At 33.5% G+C, this 21807-nt stretch overlaps 1 protein-coding gene across 11 annotated transcripts in view; it reads right to left on the reverse strand.

Annotated features, from left to right (window-relative positions):
- Window positions 1–1350: 1350 nt before the first annotated feature.
- The window catches only part of LOC149799253 (rho guanine nucleotide exchange factor 7-like), a 115886-nt gene continuing 95429 nt past the window's right edge, over window positions 1351–21807 (reverse strand). For 7 of the 11 annotated variants that reach the window (XM_089958535.1, XM_089958534.1, XM_089958538.1 and 4 more), the window contains 3 exons: window positions 16651–16738; window positions 11269–11323; window positions 1351–9528 (listed from right to left, as the gene is read on the reverse strand). In XM_089958535.1, coding sequence (XP_089814661.1) covers window positions 9385–9528; window positions 11269–11323; window positions 16651–16738 — 287 coding nt within the window. In that variant the 3' untranslated portion in view covers window positions 1351–9384. The remainder of the gene's footprint in view (window positions 9529–11268; window positions 11324–16650; window positions 16739–21807) is intronic. The other 4 variants (XM_089958539.1, XM_089958536.1, XM_089958542.1 and 1 more) reach the window with 2 other exon arrangements.

The raw sequence follows: 21807 nt of genomic DNA on the forward strand, positions 1-21807 counted from the left end.
TCTACCTCAAATGGTTGTTACTCAGCTATGTTATCAAGAATTTGACGAAAACAATGTCTAGAAAGGTGCAAGTTATGCCTAAGAGTGCTCAGTCTAAAAGCCAAAAGGAAGCCTTTTTCTCAGTTTATTTTTATGCTTTTATTTTATACATTTAATTAAGCTTCAAATTACATATTCAATTTAATCGCTATGGTGTAGTATATTTCTATTCTATACTTGTTCTACTGAAATGTATGTATCCTGTATTTAAAACTCATTTTTGTTAAGTTTTTACATTTTTTACTTGTGTCAAAACTCTCATCATAACAGAAAACGTGATTCCCAATGGGTCTGATCAGATTAGTTCCCTTGCTTTAAAATGCAAACTGCTAACTTGGCTTCACTGTGGTAGCAGTGTCAGCCAATCAGATGAAAGATTTTGTACTTATTGTGTAAATCTAGCTTATTATCCAATGTATCAAAGAGCTTAATGATATAGCCCATATTTAAAATTTGATCAATGAGAACAGAAATATTACTTCTTAAGTGGTAACAAACTCAAGTCAATTACATGAGATATCAACCAGTTAGTATGCATGGCCCTTGCTCATCTCTGAACTCGTCTGAAATCATATTAATACACACATATATTCCAAGTTTAATCGAACTCAAATAAACAAAACAAATTGCTGCCTGAATGGTGGTAATAACCTCTTCCAATTTGATGCATGATCATCTACCTTGAAGACAAAAGCTTATATTCCAACAAGTTTGATTAAATTTGGGTCTCAAAAATGACTTCCAGAGTTGTATCTAAGTTAACTAATCAGGTGCATGATCACTTCATTAATATGCATAAGGGTTTTGGTCATTAATGAACTTGGAGATTTTTATTATATAAACCTATATCTAAAGCTTGATTAAAATTGGATAAGAAATGGTCTCAAGCACTTGTTGTGAGACGAATGCATGACAGATAATGGATGCAGCGACATACCATATATACTTGCTAATAAAATGAGTCCAACTTGAAACTGCACAAACCAAAATCTGCTGTTGCATAAAGTGCTGTCAGATCTGGGTCTGTGCAATTTGTAAGAGGTAATCACTAGAACAAACACTATAGACCCTGATCTTCCCATGCAATATGCTATGGCAGATCTGGATCTTTTTTTTTTGTACTCTGACTCGAGTTAAAAGCAAGTACCATAAGCTCACTTGGCTTTATGGCCTCTAATGCCATGTGAGCTAAAACACTGCTATGATGGCCTAGGTGAGCTACCAATGAATTCATTTGTGTGACTTCACTGGTTTATGCTTCACCTTCCTACCAAGGGTTTCAATGAAGAAAAAAAGTCCCAAAACTTCAAATATGTGTAAAAACAAAGAAACTGCTTTATTAGCTTGAAAATCAAATCAGGTCAACTAAATATACATACATAATTATGCTCCCCAAACTTGATTAGTCTAAGTGTTTTTTGCAAAATGGTTCTGATGAGCTTCTTGTGGTGGACATTTCATATGGATATACAAACAAACAAGACTAAATCACCATGTCCTTACTGCAAGCAGTGGAAGCATGAAACAAGTCATATTTGTTCATGGTCCAAAAGTGAAATTTTATTATGCTGAATTGTGAAGATCAAGATCCTACAGTACATCAAAACTATTAAAATTCAACTAGAAAATCTGTACATGAAATTCATATTTTTTTAAAGTAAATATACAATTTATACACAACAGTATTATAAAGTACAAAAACTATACATGCATTGCATAACAATTATTCATTTACATATATTATCTTTAAAGTCTACATAAGGCATGTGCAACCTACATTCTGAGACTTGGTTTTATCTTGAATCTATTACTTTTGACAGGCACTGATTGGAGATCTAGGGATTCTAGCAACTACTATGTTCAACATGGGGAAAATATCCCGTAACATTTATAGAATTCCTAGCCACAATCTCACAAACGTAGGTGCAAAAGATTCAGTTACTTTAAATACTTTCAACAGTTTTGAAGTTATGCTCCTGAAACAAAAATTGTTATGGACAGACAGACAGACATACCAATAGCTACATCCCCTCATACTAAATACAGAGGAGATAACAGAGGATGGTTACATTTATATATAAAAAATTGATAATATAAGGGTTTTTTTTTCTTCCCATATCACAGACAATTTTAGATCAGTATCCTTATTCTTAATTTTGTGTCTTTTATTCACTATATTAAAACCCTCATTTTTAGTGTGCATTGCACGTAATATGACAATAACTGGTTTACACTGTGTTACAATCATCTCTACCAACAGATTTTTCAAAGTATGAACAGTGCTTCTCCAAACCAGCCAGCTGTAGGAATGAGCAAACTGGATAAGAGTTGGCTGCTGAAGGGCTGATTATAACGATTATGAAATGTGCAAAGTTCACCTGAATATATAGAATATTTTCAGTTGTGGCGGATGAGACAGAACAAGGATATCAAATAGGTAAGTAATAAAATTCAGTAGATTGGCTTCTATAGGATTCAGTATGAGCCACAGTTTTGTCAATTTAATGAAAAAGGAAGAGTTGCATATTTCATAGCTCATTACAAACACTTTTATTTTAGTAAAATCCACAAGCATGATGAATTTCCTTCACAAGTTTACTGACTAGTGTCCACTGATGACATTCATCATAATTATAAAATTATACAGACACTTCGGTCCTAAGACATTTCTGCTATTGATGTTTCAGCCCAAAGATAATTCAGCTCTAAGATATCTGGCTGTAAGACAATTTGGTCCTAGACATTTCGGTGGCTATATTTAAATATAAATTTGAAATACAAACTTCGAATATTTTTAACATTTTATATTGGAATTTTAAAAAACCAACTAATTATTAGAATTGGTTAAGCTAACATTATTATAACTATTCAATACTTTGGAGGGAAAAATTATGAAAGAATGGGAAACAAGCTATCAGACATAACTCAATGGATTAAAACTAGTGTTTAAAATTTAGCAAAGATTTTCCAATATATATTTAAATATAGACAGGCCAGGAACATCTAAATTCAACATTTATTGTACATTTGGATAGCAAACAATTATATAAACAAAAACATATGAATTACATCACCACACACTTGACAAACACAATGTCTCTTGGTATGTATATCAACTATCTTTCCCATGGTGATACATATGGTGTCAATTTTATGCAATCTGATGTCTTCCACTCTCCACTGTTGTATTTATCATATGCCTTCTCAATCTTTCTGTCTATACATGATTACACCTGATGCCTATGTCAAAAAACATCCTGTTCTGACGCAAATTGCAAGTTCACATTAAAAAAACTGCCGAAAGACCATGCATAAAAACCTTAATATTACAAAACATAACTAATCAGTACATTGTGCATTAATTTATAACTATTAGTCAATATTTCTAGTATACTGTAGAACAGAGATGTAGGAGAATACAAGTACTCGAAGGCATCCTATACTATTCCAGATCTTGCATCTAAATCTCCTTTTGAAACATCAAATTATAGACAAACCCATTAAGACTTTAATTAGCATATACCGCAAAAGACTTGAAAGACCCCTGGTTGGAAAGAAAACCCTATTAGCCAATAGTTGATGCATACGACCTTTTAAGTCTCATAATTAGTGTATACTGCAAAAGATTGGAAAGACACTTCATAGCAATAACAAAACCCCATGCCATATAGAAGTCCCATTTATTATTAATTCTTATAAAATACAATGAGATGAGTAATGCCTTTCAAGCCTTTTAATTAGCGTAAACCGCAAAGACTAAAAAAACAAACAACTGGTGCTGACAAAAATCTCACCATTTATGAGTCATTTTATAATCGTCTGATAATTGTAAAAAGATTTCATAATTATTTTTTATTGAGCATTTTTTAATGGAAACAAAATTAATTATATCGATTGCATTTATTTCATCTCAATGAAAGATCAAGGCCAGAACATCTTGCTTCTTTTGGGCTTGAATCACCTATATACTAAGAGACAAAATGTCTTACAGCTGAAGTGTCTATCTACTTAGGGCCAAAATGTCATTAAAAATTTCTACGCTTAGAAGCCTCTAAGTTGTTTCCTGGTCCAGATTTCTTCTATGTGATGGTTTCTGAACATTTCTAGTGATATTGTTCTTCCCTGATAAACCATTTTAAACCCACTTTGCATGACACACACAATTCAAACTCAGGACCTTAGCTGTTCATCTGCATCATGGCTGAACTTGTTGTAATATTTTCTGACAATGTTTTATTGGCATTGGGAGAAGTGCCCAATTTTATTAAATGAATAAAAGAATAACAAGAGCTTTCTGGAAATAATATCCTTAAAACATCTTGAAAAAAGACAAGACTAATTAAACAAGACCAATAATTAAAATGCTTATACATTTATGTTGAAATAATTTTTTGGTCTATCTTTTTTATCTCACCTCTACTAAAGGTCACACAACCGTTCAATCAAAGTCTCCCAAACTGTGATAGGCCACCTCTGATATGTTTATTACTTACATCAACTCAAAAATATATTGCATTTGATCTGAAACTCTCCAAATTAACAACAAATAAGATAATCAATTCATAGCTTGTTGTGTATACATGTCAGCCACTGATTTTTTCTAAATGGATTATTCAGCTTGCTTCAATTTACCAGCTGCTGCACTTGGTTCACAAACTGGTTGTGAAATGTTTCTGTAATGTGAGGATAGAATGTATAAAAACACTTTTTACCCCAAACAATTTGCGTTGAACTTTTGATTTTCAAATTGGTAGATTTCAACATAAAACTGAATGTGCAGTAGACCACTGCTGGTAGAATCACATGTATGCTAACAAATTATGAACAAGGAGTTAAAAAGAAAATGGATGTATAGGTTCCATAGAAAATCAATATTGTTGAAAATGCCACATCTGCCCAAAGAATCATATAAAAATAAATGTAATATTCATGATCACACCAATTTCACACTCAATATAAAATCTGGTTGTATTCCATCAACTCTTAGTAAAGTTGGGCTGTGACAACCAAATTTAGATTATGAGCTAAGTAAATGATATCATGAAATGATGAAAATTAAACCCAGTCAAAGTCCTATCAATATAGAGATCCATACCAAATATGACTGAAATCCAACATATTATGGTAAAGTTGTTTTGTGGAAACTCAAATCTGAAGGACAGGCAATCACGGGACTTAATTCCTTTAAATTATATCATGGGCTGATGGAAATCAGTTCATGGTCTTGTCAATATAAGAACCCATAATAAATTTGTCTGAATTCAACAAAATGTCATAATGTTATCCCAGGAAAACTGAAAAGTCTGAAGGATGGGCAATTAGGGGCAATATATCAATCGGGGGCAATAACTCAAGTAAAATATGCTTGAAATCAAACTTCTTCAATGTATCCTCAATATACAACTGTATAACAAATTTGGTCTAAGTCCAAAAATCCTTGGAAAAACTGCAGAAAGGATTTTTAAGTGAGGTAAGTGATGAGGGTAAAGGGTAATAACACATGTAAATAATGACAAAAAAGTTGGAATTCCAACTGTTCAGAGCTCTCAGCAACATAAAGCAGCACAACAAATTTAGTCAAAATCCATCAATTCTCTGTAAAGTTCTATTGTGGAAATGAAATTATTCATGGCCAGAGGAATATGCATTAAGATGAATAAACACATTGACAACATAATGTTAGAACTTTACTAACTTCACAGAGTGTCTTAATTATGTCAACATAAAACCTTGATAAAATGCATACCTTTTATGACAAGTATAGCAATTTTAAAATAAGGGAAGGGTTTGCATCTCGCACCATCATATAATGCTTTAACCAAAAACTTAACAGTTCTTATTATCCCCATTTGGACAAGTGTTTATTATCTCCATTTAGATAAGTGTTTATTATCCCCACTTAGATAAATTTTTATTATCCCCATTTGGACAAGTGTTTATTATCCCCATTTGGACAAGTGTTTATTATTTCCATTTAGACAAGTTTTTATTATCCCCATTTGGACAAGTGTTAATTATGCCCATTTGGAAAAGTGTTTATTATTCCAGTTTGGACAAGTGACAGCTCTGTGTCACAAGTAAACTGCAGTGGATTTTAAAACAATCTGCATGTTCTCAAATGGAGTTTTGTTATTGTGGCTATTAATTTTAACATAAAATGAAACACTGCTTCTAATTACAACTTCAACAATATAGAACACATTGTAATTGACTGTCCATTTATGCAACTCCAGAATATCTCATTGTCCATCTATCTAGTTCCATTCACTCTATTATATATCTAACAAAGAATGTCTTATTACATCCCTCACCCCAATGTCTTGATACAATATTTTCAACAGGTAATTTCATTTGCAACTTTGAGGTCAATCCCATGAATTGAATGCATGCATGCCAATTACTGCCTTTCGGACAAACTTCAATATTTACAAAAGAAATTTTGACCGAGATGATGCAAATGCAGCAAACTATTTTTTTATTTATAACTTCTCTGTCAATCCTACAGTCAATTCATATGTAGAAATAACTGAGGTGGTCTGAATAGATTGCACATTCAATTTTTGCTGATATATTTGTGACAAATAAAGACTAAAAGTTTCATCAGAGGCATAGTTTTGTTGTTGTTGTTGTTGTAGGGTTTAACGCCATTTTTCAGCACACGATAGGCTATATACATGGCGGCCAGTATTAATGGTGAAGGAAGAACCCGGGAAAACCCCGGAAAAAACCACCGACCCATGAGAAGCTACTGGCAAACTTTCTCACATACCCACATTAGCCGAATCCGAGACTCGAACCCACGCAGACAGAGGTGAGATGGCAATGGTCCGTAACGGAGAGCGCTTTAGACCACTCGGGGCCCCCATAGTTTTGTCTTGCAGAAATCTGAGGTATATTTTTGTCTTGCAGAAATAGCCAAGGTGGTCAGAATGAATTTGAGCAGTAACCTACCTGTTCCACTCCTTGGAAACATATACACCAAGAAAAATGTTGGTACTGATCAGGAAAAGTTAGCTGTGACTTACAGTAAAAAATTAGGACATGATTTCACCAACATGACTTATGTTTGTGATCCATAGTGTATGGTCACATGGATCTGTAAATCTGATTTAAGCATGATCAATTAAATGTCTGAAAACCAAGCTTCAGCCGTATGGAGATTTAAGTTTGATTGATTATATGTCTTAAAACCAAACCACAGCCATTTGGTGAAATTAGGGCCCTGAACTTGCAATAGCTTAAAATATACTAAAAATCTGACATCCATTACATTTTAAGAAAGCTTAAAAATTGTTAAATATTACAGGATTCCTAGACATTTGTTTTGATGAACATAACATTTTATGAACCAGTAAACACATGATCTCTGCTTTGTATCAGTCATTTTGAAATTTGATGAATCATTAAATATTTCATACTAATCTCACATTAGCCAATAAGAAGTCAGATGAATCAGTAAAGATTTCATACTAACCTCACATTAGCCAATATGAAGTCAGATGAATCAGTAAAGATTTCATACTGACCTCACATTAGCCAATATGAAGTCAGATGAATCAGTAAAGATTTCATACTAACCTCACATTAGCCAATATGAAGTCAGATGAATCAGTAAAGATTTCATACTGACCTCACATTAGCCAATATGAAGTCAGATGAATCAGTAAAGATTTCATACTAACCTCACATTAGTCAATAAGAAGTCAGATGAATCAGTAAAGATTTCATACTAATCTCACATTAGCCAATACGAAGTCGGATGAATCAGTAAAGATTTCACACTAACCTCACATTAGCCAATATAAAGTCAGATGAATCAGTAAAGATTTCATACTAACCTCACATTAACCAATATGAAGTCAGATGAATCAGTAAAGATTTCATATTAACTTCACATCAGCCAATATGAAGTTTGATGAATCAGCAAAGATTTCATACTGACCTCACATTAGCCAATATGAAGTCGGATGAATCAGTAAAGATTTCATACTGACCTCGCATTAATCAATATGAATTTTGATGAATCAGTAAAGATTTCATGCTAACTTCACATTAGCCAATATGAATTTTGATGAATCAGTAAAGATTTCATACTGACCTTGCATTAGTCAATATGAAGACTGATGAATCAGTAAAGATTTCATGCTAACTTCGCATTAGCCAATATGAATTTTGATGAATCAGTAAAGATTTCATACTGACCTTGCATTAGTCAATATGAAGTCTGATGAATCAGTTAAGATTTCATACTAACCTTCATTAGTCAATAAGCTGTTTGATGAATCAGCAAAGAATTTATACTGACCTCACATTTGTCAATATGTTTGTTGAATCAGCAAAGATTTCAGACTGACCTCACATTCGTCAATATGATGTTTGATGAATCAGTAAAGATTTCATACTGACCTTGCACTAGTCAATATGATGTTTGATGAATCAGCAAAGATTTCATACTGACCTTGCATTAGTCAATATGATGTTCATAAAACTGCATATTCACCTTAAAAAGGTCATTAACTATATAATAAATATAGCTGTTGTAATTGTGTTAAGGTATATTTTGATCCTGTGATATCTATTCGACACTTTTTATACATTTTGAATTGTCTTTAAAGTCCGACTTCTTGCTCATTCGGTTTGGCTACAACTCAAGAAATTCAAAAATTGGAGATTGATTGTGCTAGGATTTGTGTGGATGGCAAATTTGTTGAGTGACCTTATTCTCTAGCCACCAAGGCGTATAATTCATTGGTATTTAGTCGATAAAGTGTCCATGATGTACAAGGCGTATAATTCATTGGTATTTAGTCGATAAAGTGTCCATGATGTACAGTTGGCTATTCTCTGATCATTACAAATATTTGGAGTATTATCTTCCTCCTGAGAATCTGTACACAAAGTTACCAATGATATCAAAGCCAAAGATACCAATAAGTATATAAAAATAAACCAACAAATGTTTTAAATTTTTTTTATCCAAATGAAAATAACAAGCTTTCAGCAATCAGGTGCATACAGCATTTTCAAAGTTTGGCTCAAAATAGCCTATGTTGCAACTTATGAAAAAATTATCGCCCTGCAGTGTTGGTAATTTTCCCTCAAACACCAATGCTTAGTAATCATAATTATTTCATCTCATTTAAATTTTCATGTAGAGAAATCATACCATATTAAAACTTACAAATCAAAGGTACCTGCACTTAAAAATATTATAATTAATATTTTAACCTATGATCATTATTTGTACATTCTCTCCCCCTACCCATAAGTATGAAAAATTACAGGCAGTGTTGCATTAAGCAAATGAGCAGTACAACAGAACAAAATATCACTGTATCACTGGTATCAGGATATGCTCTCATCTACTTTCCCATCTATAACCTGACTACTGTGATGTCTGATGACTTTAAAATATTTGTTCACTATGGATTCAAGGTTCCTCCTTGCTTCCTGTTCCTTGTCCAGGTCTCTTCTTAGCTTTTTATGTTCCTGAAAATAAACAGATGCCGACAGAGTTAAGTAAAGAAATATTTTTGTGAAATTAATACAACTCCATTGATAACAAACTTAGAATTGGTGAATTTCTGGATACTGTCAAGAACATTAAGCCTGCCAAAGCTGACACCTCTATAGACACAACACATAGTCAATGAAAACACTTTATATTTTTTTCATTTTACACACGTTGAATGAAGACAAATATGTATCAGTTTAACGAGTTTAATGGTAGTTCAGCACAATCCAGGGTATTTGATCCATGGATATAGTCACCTTGTCCAATATTGCTGTCAAGTCATTTCATGTAAGAATACAGATTTAGAATTTAGAAAAACGAAGAAATTTGTATACTTAATCTCTGGGCAAATATAGCACATGGCAAATTACGTGGCATATTGTATAATTTATAACAAGGCAAATATCTTGATGGTAATGGCTCAGTCTTTCAAATTTCAATACTTTTCTCATCATTTCTTTCAAGCTTCCTTTTTCTTTTTACTAAATGGCAAGACTTCAACATCAAATAATTCCGATTATTTTGAAAAAAGTAAAATGACGGAAATATAGAATAAGCAAAACAAAAGAAAACACCAATTCAGTTCTTGGATCAATCAGGCACTGTTGTCTCCATTTCATACTACATATTTTTTAAACTTCCTGGTTTAGAAAGGACTTGCAGTTACAAGTTTATTTAATTGTATTCATTCAACATTAGCTTGGTGCAATTAGTTTCATGGTCTCCAAATGGGATACAAATACGTACGTATGTATGTATGTATGTACGTATGTATATATGTATGTATGTATGTATGTATGTATGTATGTATGTATGTATGTCTGTCTGTCATCTCCTAACAGCATATCAACACAATCCTGCTGATATTGTAGAGACTAAAATCTATTTCTAAAAACATTAAGAGAAAATTTGAAGAAGAAAAGAAATATTATGAAAATACATTCATCCAAATCAATATCAACTGCAAAGATCATAAAAAAGTTGTACAAAAAAAAAGGGTTAAAAATGACTGCTAAGTCTTTAGGAAGTTAAAGCCGCCCAAATGAAAGTAAATACAACTGTAGAAATATAAGTTTTAAAAAATAATGTTTCAAAGCCTGTACAATTGTTTTCTCTTTAGTGTCACATTTGTACATATACTAAACATTTCTATGCAAGGAAAAAAACTGCAAAAATGCTCATGCTTTTTTCATATTCATTCATGTTTGCTTCGATGCAACATTAATCCTTTATATGGGCAACATACAAGGCCAATACAGCAAAACATAAACTAAATTAAAGAAGAGCAAAACAGATGATCAATGCAAAAATGAAAAAAATTTCACACTAGAAATTAAATCATCAGATGTGCAACTCATATGTGTATGACAGCTAATTACACACACATTAGTACACTAAATACATTTCTATTAGAGTAAGGTTACATTTTTTCAAATTTTAAATGGCACCATATAGCCATTATCATGCTGATGTGCGACTAAAATAAATAATATTAGTGACAGGAGATTAGCGGTTCAAATTTAGATATATCTTATATGTATAAATTATAAGAGTATGCAATTTTATAATGCAAGAGAAGATCTATTCTATTTTTGCAGAGCTGAACATTGTGAAACTTGTACACATCCATATTTTCTTGCACCAACCATATGTCTGTTAATCTTATATCTAACATCCACAATACTACCCATTTTATTCCATCTCATGGGACTTACTGTTTCTAGACTCTTCACTTGGTCCCTCAATGAATAAACTGTATCCACAAGAGATCTGTAATAATATATTTTTTGAAAACCAAGAATTAAACTATATCCATAAAAGATTTATAAAAATATATTTAAAACAATCAATGAATAAACCATATCTACAAGAGATCTGTAATAATATATGTTTTTAAAAAAATCAATGAATAATCTGTATTCACAAGAAATCTCTATCCACAGGAGATCTGTAATAATATATTTTTAAAAAATCAATGACTGAACTGCATCCACAAGAGATCTGTAATAATATATTTTTAAAAAGTCAATAGCGCACTCATCAGCAATACTCTTTGTGAATAAATTGCTGCTATCATGAAGTCTTGACCCCTAAGTCAATTAAACTTTAGTTCATCATTCCCATCTTTAGTTCATTTCTGTGGATGCTCTGATTTCTACTACTGTTCTCAATGCGTGCAGTGAATCCTATTTAAAAGGAGCATAAAGGAACTAGGTGTTGCATTGTGATTCATCGCCTGCTTCTTTGTCAATGATATAAAGAGCCCTTGAATTTTTTCATCAGCATGATATACAAAATCTTCAAATTCTACACCAATGACACACAAGAGCAAAAGACCAGAGTAAATATAATCTAAATTAAGTGACATAAAATTATCAAGGAATATGGATCTCTCCCCTGGCATTTTGCCAACAATTTTCAGCACTGCAGCAGTGGTGTTACCCTACCAAGGGATGGTATCCATTGTGAGGAATGGCAGCCGGTGCATACAATGAATCCTGCTCTCATGACCAGCTGCATATAGCAAGTATCTGTTTACAAAAAACACATTTCTGCTCCCTCTAATTTTCCTATATGATCAGCATAAACAAAATGACCACCTGCCTAAAACAACCAGTAACAGCCATTCCACAGCTCCATGGACCAATATTTACAGCAAATATAGGGATTTTCCTAATTTCTTAACTCAGTTCCTGAGGATCTTGGGAAACTCTACGTGCAATAGTGCTAAATTGGCAATTTTTAGAATAAAAAGGAAACAGGACAGCATGGGTATTAGTAAGCTCTTAACATCAATAAGCACAGTACATCTTAAATACCATAATGCAGTCAATAAGCAGTCATAAAGTGTGCTTAATTGTCGCTAAAGAGTGTATTAGGAAATGTCATATAAGCCATCACTGCTTTCCATAAAATAACAGTGAAGACTACTGATATTTTAATTTTTTATTAGCTTTTTTTCCTTTTCTTGCTAAGAATGCACGAATGGAAAAAAAAACCCTGGGTTACAGTACATGTTATTTAAATCTCTAAAAAATTTCCACTATACTGGGAATTTTGGTCAAAAGTGCAAAAACATATTTTTGGGATTGGGTATTGAAAATTTACCCCCAATAGAATCACTGGAGTGACCAGCAGTTTGTCTCGTCTGACTTTTAATTGCAACATCAGAAAGAGTTTAATGTATCAATCCTTGCACTGTCAATCTACCTACTTGATACCTTCCTTTAGAGAAAGATATCAAGACCACATATCTACAGCGTATGAAGACTATATCACACTGGTTAATGTTTACTGTGTGTGTGTGTGATTTGGATTCTTAACATAGTTTTAACCATTTGTCATTCAGATTGCTTCAATGTCTGCAGTGTGACCATTTATAGTGGTGTCTAGCACCAGGGCTTCATGACAAAAACATGTGACATCATGTCCAACATAATCTTGACACCAGGCCAAACAGTTCTAACATTAACCTCCTAATGCTGAGCACCAAGCAAGGCAGCTGCTATTACCGATTTTATAAATCTCTGGTGTGACTTGGCCGAGGTTTAAACCTGCAGTCTTCTGCATCCAAGGCAAAAGCTCTAGCCACTAAGGTCATCGGAGTGGTCATAATGTTAACTAGGTATTGAAAGTTTTTGTTATTGCACAATACTTTCAAAGAGTACTCTGACAACCATGAGAATGGCAAAGACAGAATCATGAGAAAATGTCAAATATAGCATTTAAACAGTAACAGGACTACATCTTTTTTGCACCATACATGCACAAAAAAACCCGCAAAATTCCAAAGTGTACAAATTAATTTTATTTTATATTTAAACAAGACCTTGAATAATTGAAATTCATTTTATAATAATGAACCAACCTCTCTGGAATTTTTTTTTGTTCTAATGAATCAGTGTGTGTGTGTAATCTTGGATTTTCTAACATAGCTTTACAAAAATTTCAGTCATATTGTAACGATGTCTGAAGTATCAGTTTATAGCGATGTCTATCACAGAGGTATCATGCCTAAGACATGTGGCATCATGTCCCACCCAGTCATATTATCCTGACACCAGGCCAACCAAACTTAAATCTAACCTCATTATGCTGAACGCCAAGCAAGACAGCTGTTAACACCATTTTTATTATAAGTCTTTGGTATGACATGGTCTGGGTTTGAACCACAAGCTGCTGCATCCAAAGCAGATGCTCTAACTACTTAGGCCACTGGAACTGTCTCCAATCAATCAGACACAACATGTATGACTCAGTGAACACAAGTCTGAGAAAATGACCTAAGAGCAAACCCGAACCAAGAAAAGTTGAGAACAATGCAACAGGTAGCACATATGACTGATAAATGAAATACAGGTCATGGTGACCTATATGTTCAATTATGTCTGAAGTACTTATTTGATACATTTACATTACAAGTAACATAACTCCATAGGCAAAATAGTACCTAAGAAAAGCCAAGATCACAGGACTAAGAGATGTTGGTTACAGTGACATAAATTTCACTAAAAGGTGTAGTGTCCAACAAGCTGCAATACAGTCCGAGAAAATAATCTAAATAAAAACTGTACCCTAGTGAAATGGAACTAACCACAAAGATTACCCAAAGTGGAGTGAAAGGTGTGGTACTCCTCAAGATGCATCTAAATGCCAACATATGTGACTTTACATTAGTATGTGAGAAAACTATTTGGACACAAACCTTAACCAAGAGAAAAATCTGAACTAAAAACAAAATTAAACCAAGATCATCAGATTATGAAATATATGTCACAGTCTCTTAGATCTGTACTTTCTATGATGCAATCACAAGCAAACTAATAGGATTCCATAGGCAAAAGTACAGGAAAACAATGAGGTAAATGCAAATATTAACCAGTATCACTGGACTGGGAAATATTTGTCATAGATCATCATCCAGGTCTCACCAATTGTATGCTGATGACACCCAAATATACAAATCTTGCCATCCAAGTGAAGTTGATTCTACCATCCAAGGTGTAGACAGGTGCATTTCTGATGTGAAATCATGGATGACATGTAACAAGCTGTAGACGAATGATGATAAAACTGAGGCCATTCTGATCACAACACAAAGAATTTCTCATTCACATCCTTTACCTCAAACAATAAATATCAGCAACACCAGCATTAAATTCACACAATCAGTATGAAACCTAGGTGTTACTCTGGACAGTACTCTCACACTGCACCACCATGTCATGAACATATACAAGGCTGCATATCTTGAGCCGAGATGCATCAGCTCAATTTGCAAATATCTTTTAGTTGATGCCACTAAAACACTTGTGTGTTCATTAGTACTTTCAAGACTGGACTACTGTAACTCAATTCTGTCTGGTTCATCTCAATATCTGCTCCAGAAACTTCAAAAAGTTCAAAACACAGCTGCTCGGATCAGACTTAGAGTACCACGATCAGAGCACACCTACCCGCTGCTATGCACCCTACACTGGCTATCCATTCGATCAAGAATCAAACACAAAATTTGTTCTCTGTGCTACGTTTCACTGTCGGACTCTAGTCCAACATACCTATCTGACCTCACCCATGTGTACACACCAGCAAGATACTTACGCTCCTCTTCTGACAATCGTATACTCATTATTCCAAGTATGAAAACAAAGTCATATGGACAGCGTTCTTTTGCATACCAGGGCCCAGCAACGTGGAATGAATTGCCCACTGAACTCAGACTCAAAAACACAGTGATCACATTCAAGAGGGCTCTCAAAACTCACTTATTTCGACTGCAAAAGCAAACTTAAAGACGTAATAATGTTTTCTACGTTAAATATTCTCAGCATGTTTTTTTTTCTTCTTTTTTAATGTTTTCTAATTTCATGGTGTTTGTTTTTGTAATCATATCATTATATGTTTTTTATCTTATAGGTGTTGTCTAATGTTGTAAAGCTCTTAGAGCTTCTAAAGATTAGGCGCTATACAAAGTCCTCATTATTATTATTATTATTATTATTATATAATTTTTTAAGAAAACGATTCATCTATGAGTAATAGTGTCTGAGAAAATAACCTAAATGTCAACCGTAACATAGTAAAACTGAACTCAATGCAAAGGTAACCAAAATCTTTGGACTATGAAATATAGGTCAATGTGACCTAGTTTGCACTGACAGCTGTATTCCTCTTCATGATGCAATTACATTCTAATTTTATGACTCTACAAACTGTAGTCAAAGAAAATGACCTAAACACAAACCCTAACCTAAGTGCTGATGCCAGACAGATGGATGGATGGATAGACTTTGACAAAGGCATCATCATTCCTTCACCTGGAGTTTATCAGCAATCAAGCTCTAAAGTTTAAGGGTATGAGATAAAAATTAATCTGACAAAAAAAGAAAACTCTGCATTGCCCATGCATGCCCTAAAATGTAAGAATTCTTGCAAAATGTCAAAGACTAAATAGCTTGCATAAATTGTTATATAACATATATATATAATTACTTATAAGTCGAGTAAAACTGGAAACAAAGATCCTGATTTGTCGTAGCATGGTGAGCCTGCAGATCTGTTTGTTCTACTGATTACTCCTAGCAAACTGCAAAGACCCATATCTGCCTGTGCTTTATGTGATGGCAGATCTGGGTATGGGCAGTCTGCAGTTGGACTTGACTTATAAACAAGTATATAGCATAGAAAAATGTTTGAAATGCTAGTTTAAATGTAGCCATATGGATAGAGAGTTACTGAATCAGCAAAATTGTTTACCAATTTCAAACAGGAATGAAACCTCCAAGAACTAGTTGCTAAATATGAGCATGAATACCTGTCAAGCAAATCTATGGCAAGTTAGTTTGATAGTTGCTGAATGGTGATGTACTTGTTTTAGATATCCAAATTCTGGGTTCAAAACCTGTTTCTGAAACAAGCAAGGGTTAGCAAAATTGCCAATCCACAGCTGCTGGTTTCTTTTGAATTCTTCAGTTTCAACCAATTCAAAGATCAAATTTGCTATCTGAATTAAAAAAAAGTATTGGTGAAGGTTTTAGTTCCTGTTGTATAACCAGTGTAAAATAAAACAATTTAACATAAGGAAGAGCAGAACTTACTTTTCCTGAACCATTGCTGGGTCTCCTCCGTCATCAACGATGATTTTCTCTTCCTCTGGTAGTATAAAGTGAGGACTGTAGAGAATGGCTGTTTACAACAAAAAGAAGCAAGACAACAGTCAATGGCAAGCAACCAAACAACAAACATACACATGCAGCAATCAAGCACAAACAAATTAGTAGTAATGAAACGATAAAACTTAGTCTGATTAAGTCAGATCTCCGCTGTTGTACATGAAGATCTGACAGTGAGTGCATAATGGTCATGTTTTGGCAACCTATGTTATTACCATAATCGCTAATTTTATCAGATGAAGAGTTATATCTTCACTTTTGGGGTCTGAGCTGTGTGGATGAAGTGTATGAATGTGTACCAAACATTTTGATTCACTTTCAGATTTCTGAAAGCTGCATTTTCACTGGCTAATTCGAAGGTCACTAAAACATGACCCCTAAGCAGTTGCAATCACATCTTCACATTGCACAGTGGATATCTGATTTTAATCAGATTGCCATAAAACCATAACTGGGTTATTTAGGACTGGTAATGGACACTAAATTTACCAAGCATTTTACAGGTATCTGCTGATTTATGTGGTTTCAACTTATGTGAATTCTGTGTAAATGCGATTTCATAAGATTTTTTATTTTTAATTCTTTTTTTGTGCAGAGATCAAAAAAATAATAATAAAATTGTCTAAAACAAAAAAGTTAGACTCATCAGTGGCTAAAATGAATGGAACTAAAGATAACTGAATTTACATATTTTTCAATATAAATGAAAGGCAGTAAAACCAAAATTTTGAGTTATACGACCAATCTTGGGAACACATCTATTGTTTAAGTCTGGAGTTAGTGGCATAGTCTTGTGCAAGTAACATAGCTCATCAACAGTCCTACAGAGTTGTATCCCTTGAGCAAAAATGTGACAACTGCCAAAATTAAGACAGGTGGTTAAATATGTTTAAATTTACAATATTACAGCCATAATTTTAATCTGCGATATGCTGTATCAGCTGGTCTATTCCAGCTCTACAATTCGCATCCGAGTTAAAACTTACACAAAAACTTATGAGATATAAACAGTAGGACATACTGGTCAAATTTTGAAGATATCTCACAATGTCAGACCTCTGAAACCATGTAATGAACTTTATACAAATGTTCAAGTCAGAATAACTCTGGGGCTGTAGGTATCTTTGTGATCATATTAATTTTAAAACAAGCTTTATTATCCTTTACAGCACTTTTGATATGTGCAAAAAGAAAAAGAAAACATATTCCATCATGTTTTGGAAAGATTTTCTTTCTTAGTTTGGATGTGTGGAATTGGACATCTGGAGATGAAAATTTTTGACTATTGTTGTCAACTTAATATAAAAGCAAATCATTGGTAAGAACAAAATGATAGAAGCTAATGAATATCCCAATATTGCATCTGAACACTGTATGCAAGTATATTTTAATCGACATAAAATTTAGTGATTTGCTAAAATAAATCTTACATTCTAACATCATCTAGTTTTATTTTTTTAGATCTCACTCTTGGACTGATTAATTGCTAGAATTTCTCTGCAGTTAAATATTTATGCCATAAGGAAATTCTACATAAAGTAATCAGTTTTAATGACAATTTAAACACATCATTGGCTGTATCATGCCAGTGAAATAGGAGTTAAGTGCCTTTCCCCAAAACATACAGAGGCAGCCATCTTAGGCAGGTATTGAACTCATGACACTTGGATTATGAGTCTGATGCTCTATGAAATAAGCAACCATGTTAACATCCCATGAATTAAATTTCATTTGATAAAACCAAGTGCTATTTACTTTACATTAAAATAAAATTTAATGTAAATATAGCAAAGCAACATCTATAAATCAAATAAAATATAGAAAAGTGTTTTGTTTTTGACAGAAACATGAACTAGAAGTGTATGGACATTATTTTCTGCGTAACTAAGTTTCACTAGTGCAAGCTAAAACAAACTACTTTTCTACAGATGGCATTTGAACCAGACCTTTCAAAATAATTGAGCACAAAAATTATCTAAAACTTGGAAATGAAATAGCATTAATCTTATTAGTGAATTCCTAATATAAATATACAGCTTGAAAAAGAATATTTTAAAGATAAATATGACCATATGGAACTCCTATAAAAAAAAAATGATGAAATTTGCACACACAGGTATATTACATGTACATTGCCCCAAAATAATTGAACAAACATGCGGTTAAACATGGATTATAATTCCGTGAAAAAATCTGTGTTTATACAAAATAATTCTTAATTTACATGCATACAAATAAAGCATATCTCTTAAAATAACAAAAACAGACATCCATTCAAAAAATTATCCGAAGCTAAAAAAATTATGGGTACATGAATATCTGCTTTAGATTAATAGCTTTTTGTTCAACATTGTATACAGTACATGTAGGTCTATATAAAATATTTATCATTGACTAATACATGGATGAATGGTGCTTCAGTAAATGAAACAAATCCAACATACAGTACTCCCTTATTATAATGCTGTCCATCAGTTATAGATTACACAAACAAATAATGCGATGACCTTATAACAGGAACTGTGTTGCAATGAAAGTCTTTATAGTGAGGGAGTCCTGTACTGGTTAATGTAAAACATGCACAGAATTGTGAACAGTGTAGACCCATGCAGTCCCATAATATGCTATCCCATAATGCACCTGATCCAGCAGATCAAGATCAATGTTGTTCCACCTATAATTATAAGCAAACAGCCAGTCTCATTCAACTGGACTCTTAAGTTACTTGCTTAATCTCTGCCGTACGAGGGTCTGGTAAATGCTTCACTGACTAATGTTACTGATAGAAACTACTTAAATTTTAAAAAAATTTGAACTGAAAAATATTTGTTGCTAAAATGACATACTACATTGCTTATCATATCAGCCAGTCAAATTTCCTTTTCAAATTCTATCAATGCCTCATTCTGGCATTACAAGGAAATATGGAGTTTTTTTAATCTAATCCTCACTTGGTGAAAATCTCATGGAGCCACATGGGAGGTCTACTTTAACAAGACCAGCAAACAATGTGAAAATCTCATGAAGCCACATGGGAGGTCTATTTTAACAAGACCAGCAAACAATGTGAAAATCTCATGGAGCCACATGGGAGGTCTACTTTAACAAGACCAGCAAACAATGTGAAAATATCATGGAGCCACATGGGAGGTCTACTTTAACAAGACCAGCAAACAATGTGAAAATCTCATGAAGCCACATGGGAGGTCTATTTTAACAAGACCAGCAAACAATGTGAAAATCTCATGGAGCCACATGGGAGGTCTACTTTAACAAGACCAGCAAACAATGTGAAAATATCATGGAGCCACATGGGAGGTCTACTTTAACAAGACCAGACAACATTGTGAAAATCTGCAACAGGAGATTTGGGTCTACGCTGTTTCAACTCTTGATGCATGTCTTATTTGGGTACATGCAATAATAAGAAACAAACTCAGATTTGTTAATTGTACATCCACAAATGACAAAAATGCAGATAAGCACTAACAAAAACTTATAATTCAACGGTTTCAGGCTAAATTCAGAAATGAAACTGACATTAATACATGTTATTTCCATAGGCAAATTTTGGTAACCCTTTGTACTATTCACTGTATCTCTCCCCTCCACCCACTTTTTCCCCATCAATATAAAAGGAAATGTATACTGAGGTATTTTGGTTTTACTATCAAGTTCAATCAATTTCAAAAGTGTATGTATGTTCATATTTAATAGTTTCAATATTGTAAAGATAGAAAACAGAAATTTCATCTCATGCTGATGGCAAAATATCTGATCACAATTAAAATGGCAGAAAAGAATGCTTATGTGAAATATGTTACCTGGGGGAAAAATTAAAAATCTTGACAAATGATAATGTTACAGAATTTTACTAGTGGAGAATGAAAACATTTCAAATAACTAAAAACTGCAACAATCTTTCTGAACTAAAATGAAAACTTAATTGAAACTCATCTTGAAAATACAAGAAACAACATTCTCATTACCAAGTGTTCTGCCAAGTATGGCATCCAGGCCTGTGACAAACACTACGCTGACAGCTTGGTTCTTATGCAGGCAAGATGAGAATCCATATCAGTGTAAAATAAAGCCTGTGACAAACACTGTGCTGACAGCTTGGTTCTTATGCAGGCACGATGAGAATCCATATCAGTGTAAAATAAAGTCTGTGACAAACACTGTGCTGACAGATTGGTGTTTATGTAGGCAAGATGAGAATCCATATCAGGGTACAATCCAATCTGTGACAAGCACTGTGCTGACAGCTTGGTATTTATGCAGGCAAGATCAGAATCCATATCAGGGTACAATCTTAAGGCATATAGTAATGTTGTACCAAAGTAACAGTTGAATGCAGTAACTGCAGTGCTATCTCCACGATGCATAAATCACCCCACCCCCACCCCAAAGTGCAAGTACATGAGAATCAAACACTGGCAAATTTGTACACAGGCGATTTGCTATGAGCATAACAAAACCTAGGCTGTGACTTTCATTTTTGCTAATACTGATCATGTAAACACTTGAATTCTAGAGAAATTAACCACCAAAATCAAGAGCTAAGTGACATTTGAATTTAAGCAATGAGACACTTTCATTCATTATCAAGTTATTAAACGCATTTTAACATCTGCAGTTGGCAAGGTTGTGTACAATGGAGGAAATTTATTTCTGGTATTCAGAAGAGTAATGTCTCCACTATTATGTAGTTCTAATGCATGCAATAGTGTCATTGTCTCATTTTCATAAAACATAACTGCCATTCTGCCAATAATGTAAATAAACAACTGTAAGCTTGATCTTTTATTTCATTTCATTTATTACTTACTTTATAAACTTGCTTACAAGTCAGATCCAACTGCAAAATGTACAGACCCAGATCTGCCCTCACACAATGTGCCTGCAGATCCAAGTCTGTGTAGGTTCTTTGGAGTTATCAGAGGAACAAACAACACAGACCCAGATCTGCTCTCACACAATGTGCCTGCAGATCCAAGTCTGTGTAGGTTCTTTGGAGTTATCAGAGGAACAAACAACACAGACCCAGATCTGATCTCGCACAATGTGCCTGCAGATCCA

The sequence above is a fragment of the Sinohyriopsis cumingii genome, chromosome 5 (genome assembly GCF_028554795.1).
Source record: "Sinohyriopsis cumingii isolate HCF-2022 chromosome 5, ASM2855479v2, whole genome shotgun sequence".
In the NCBI taxonomy this organism is placed as follows: Eukaryota; Metazoa; Mollusca; class Bivalvia; order Unionida; family Unionidae; genus Sinohyriopsis; species Sinohyriopsis cumingii.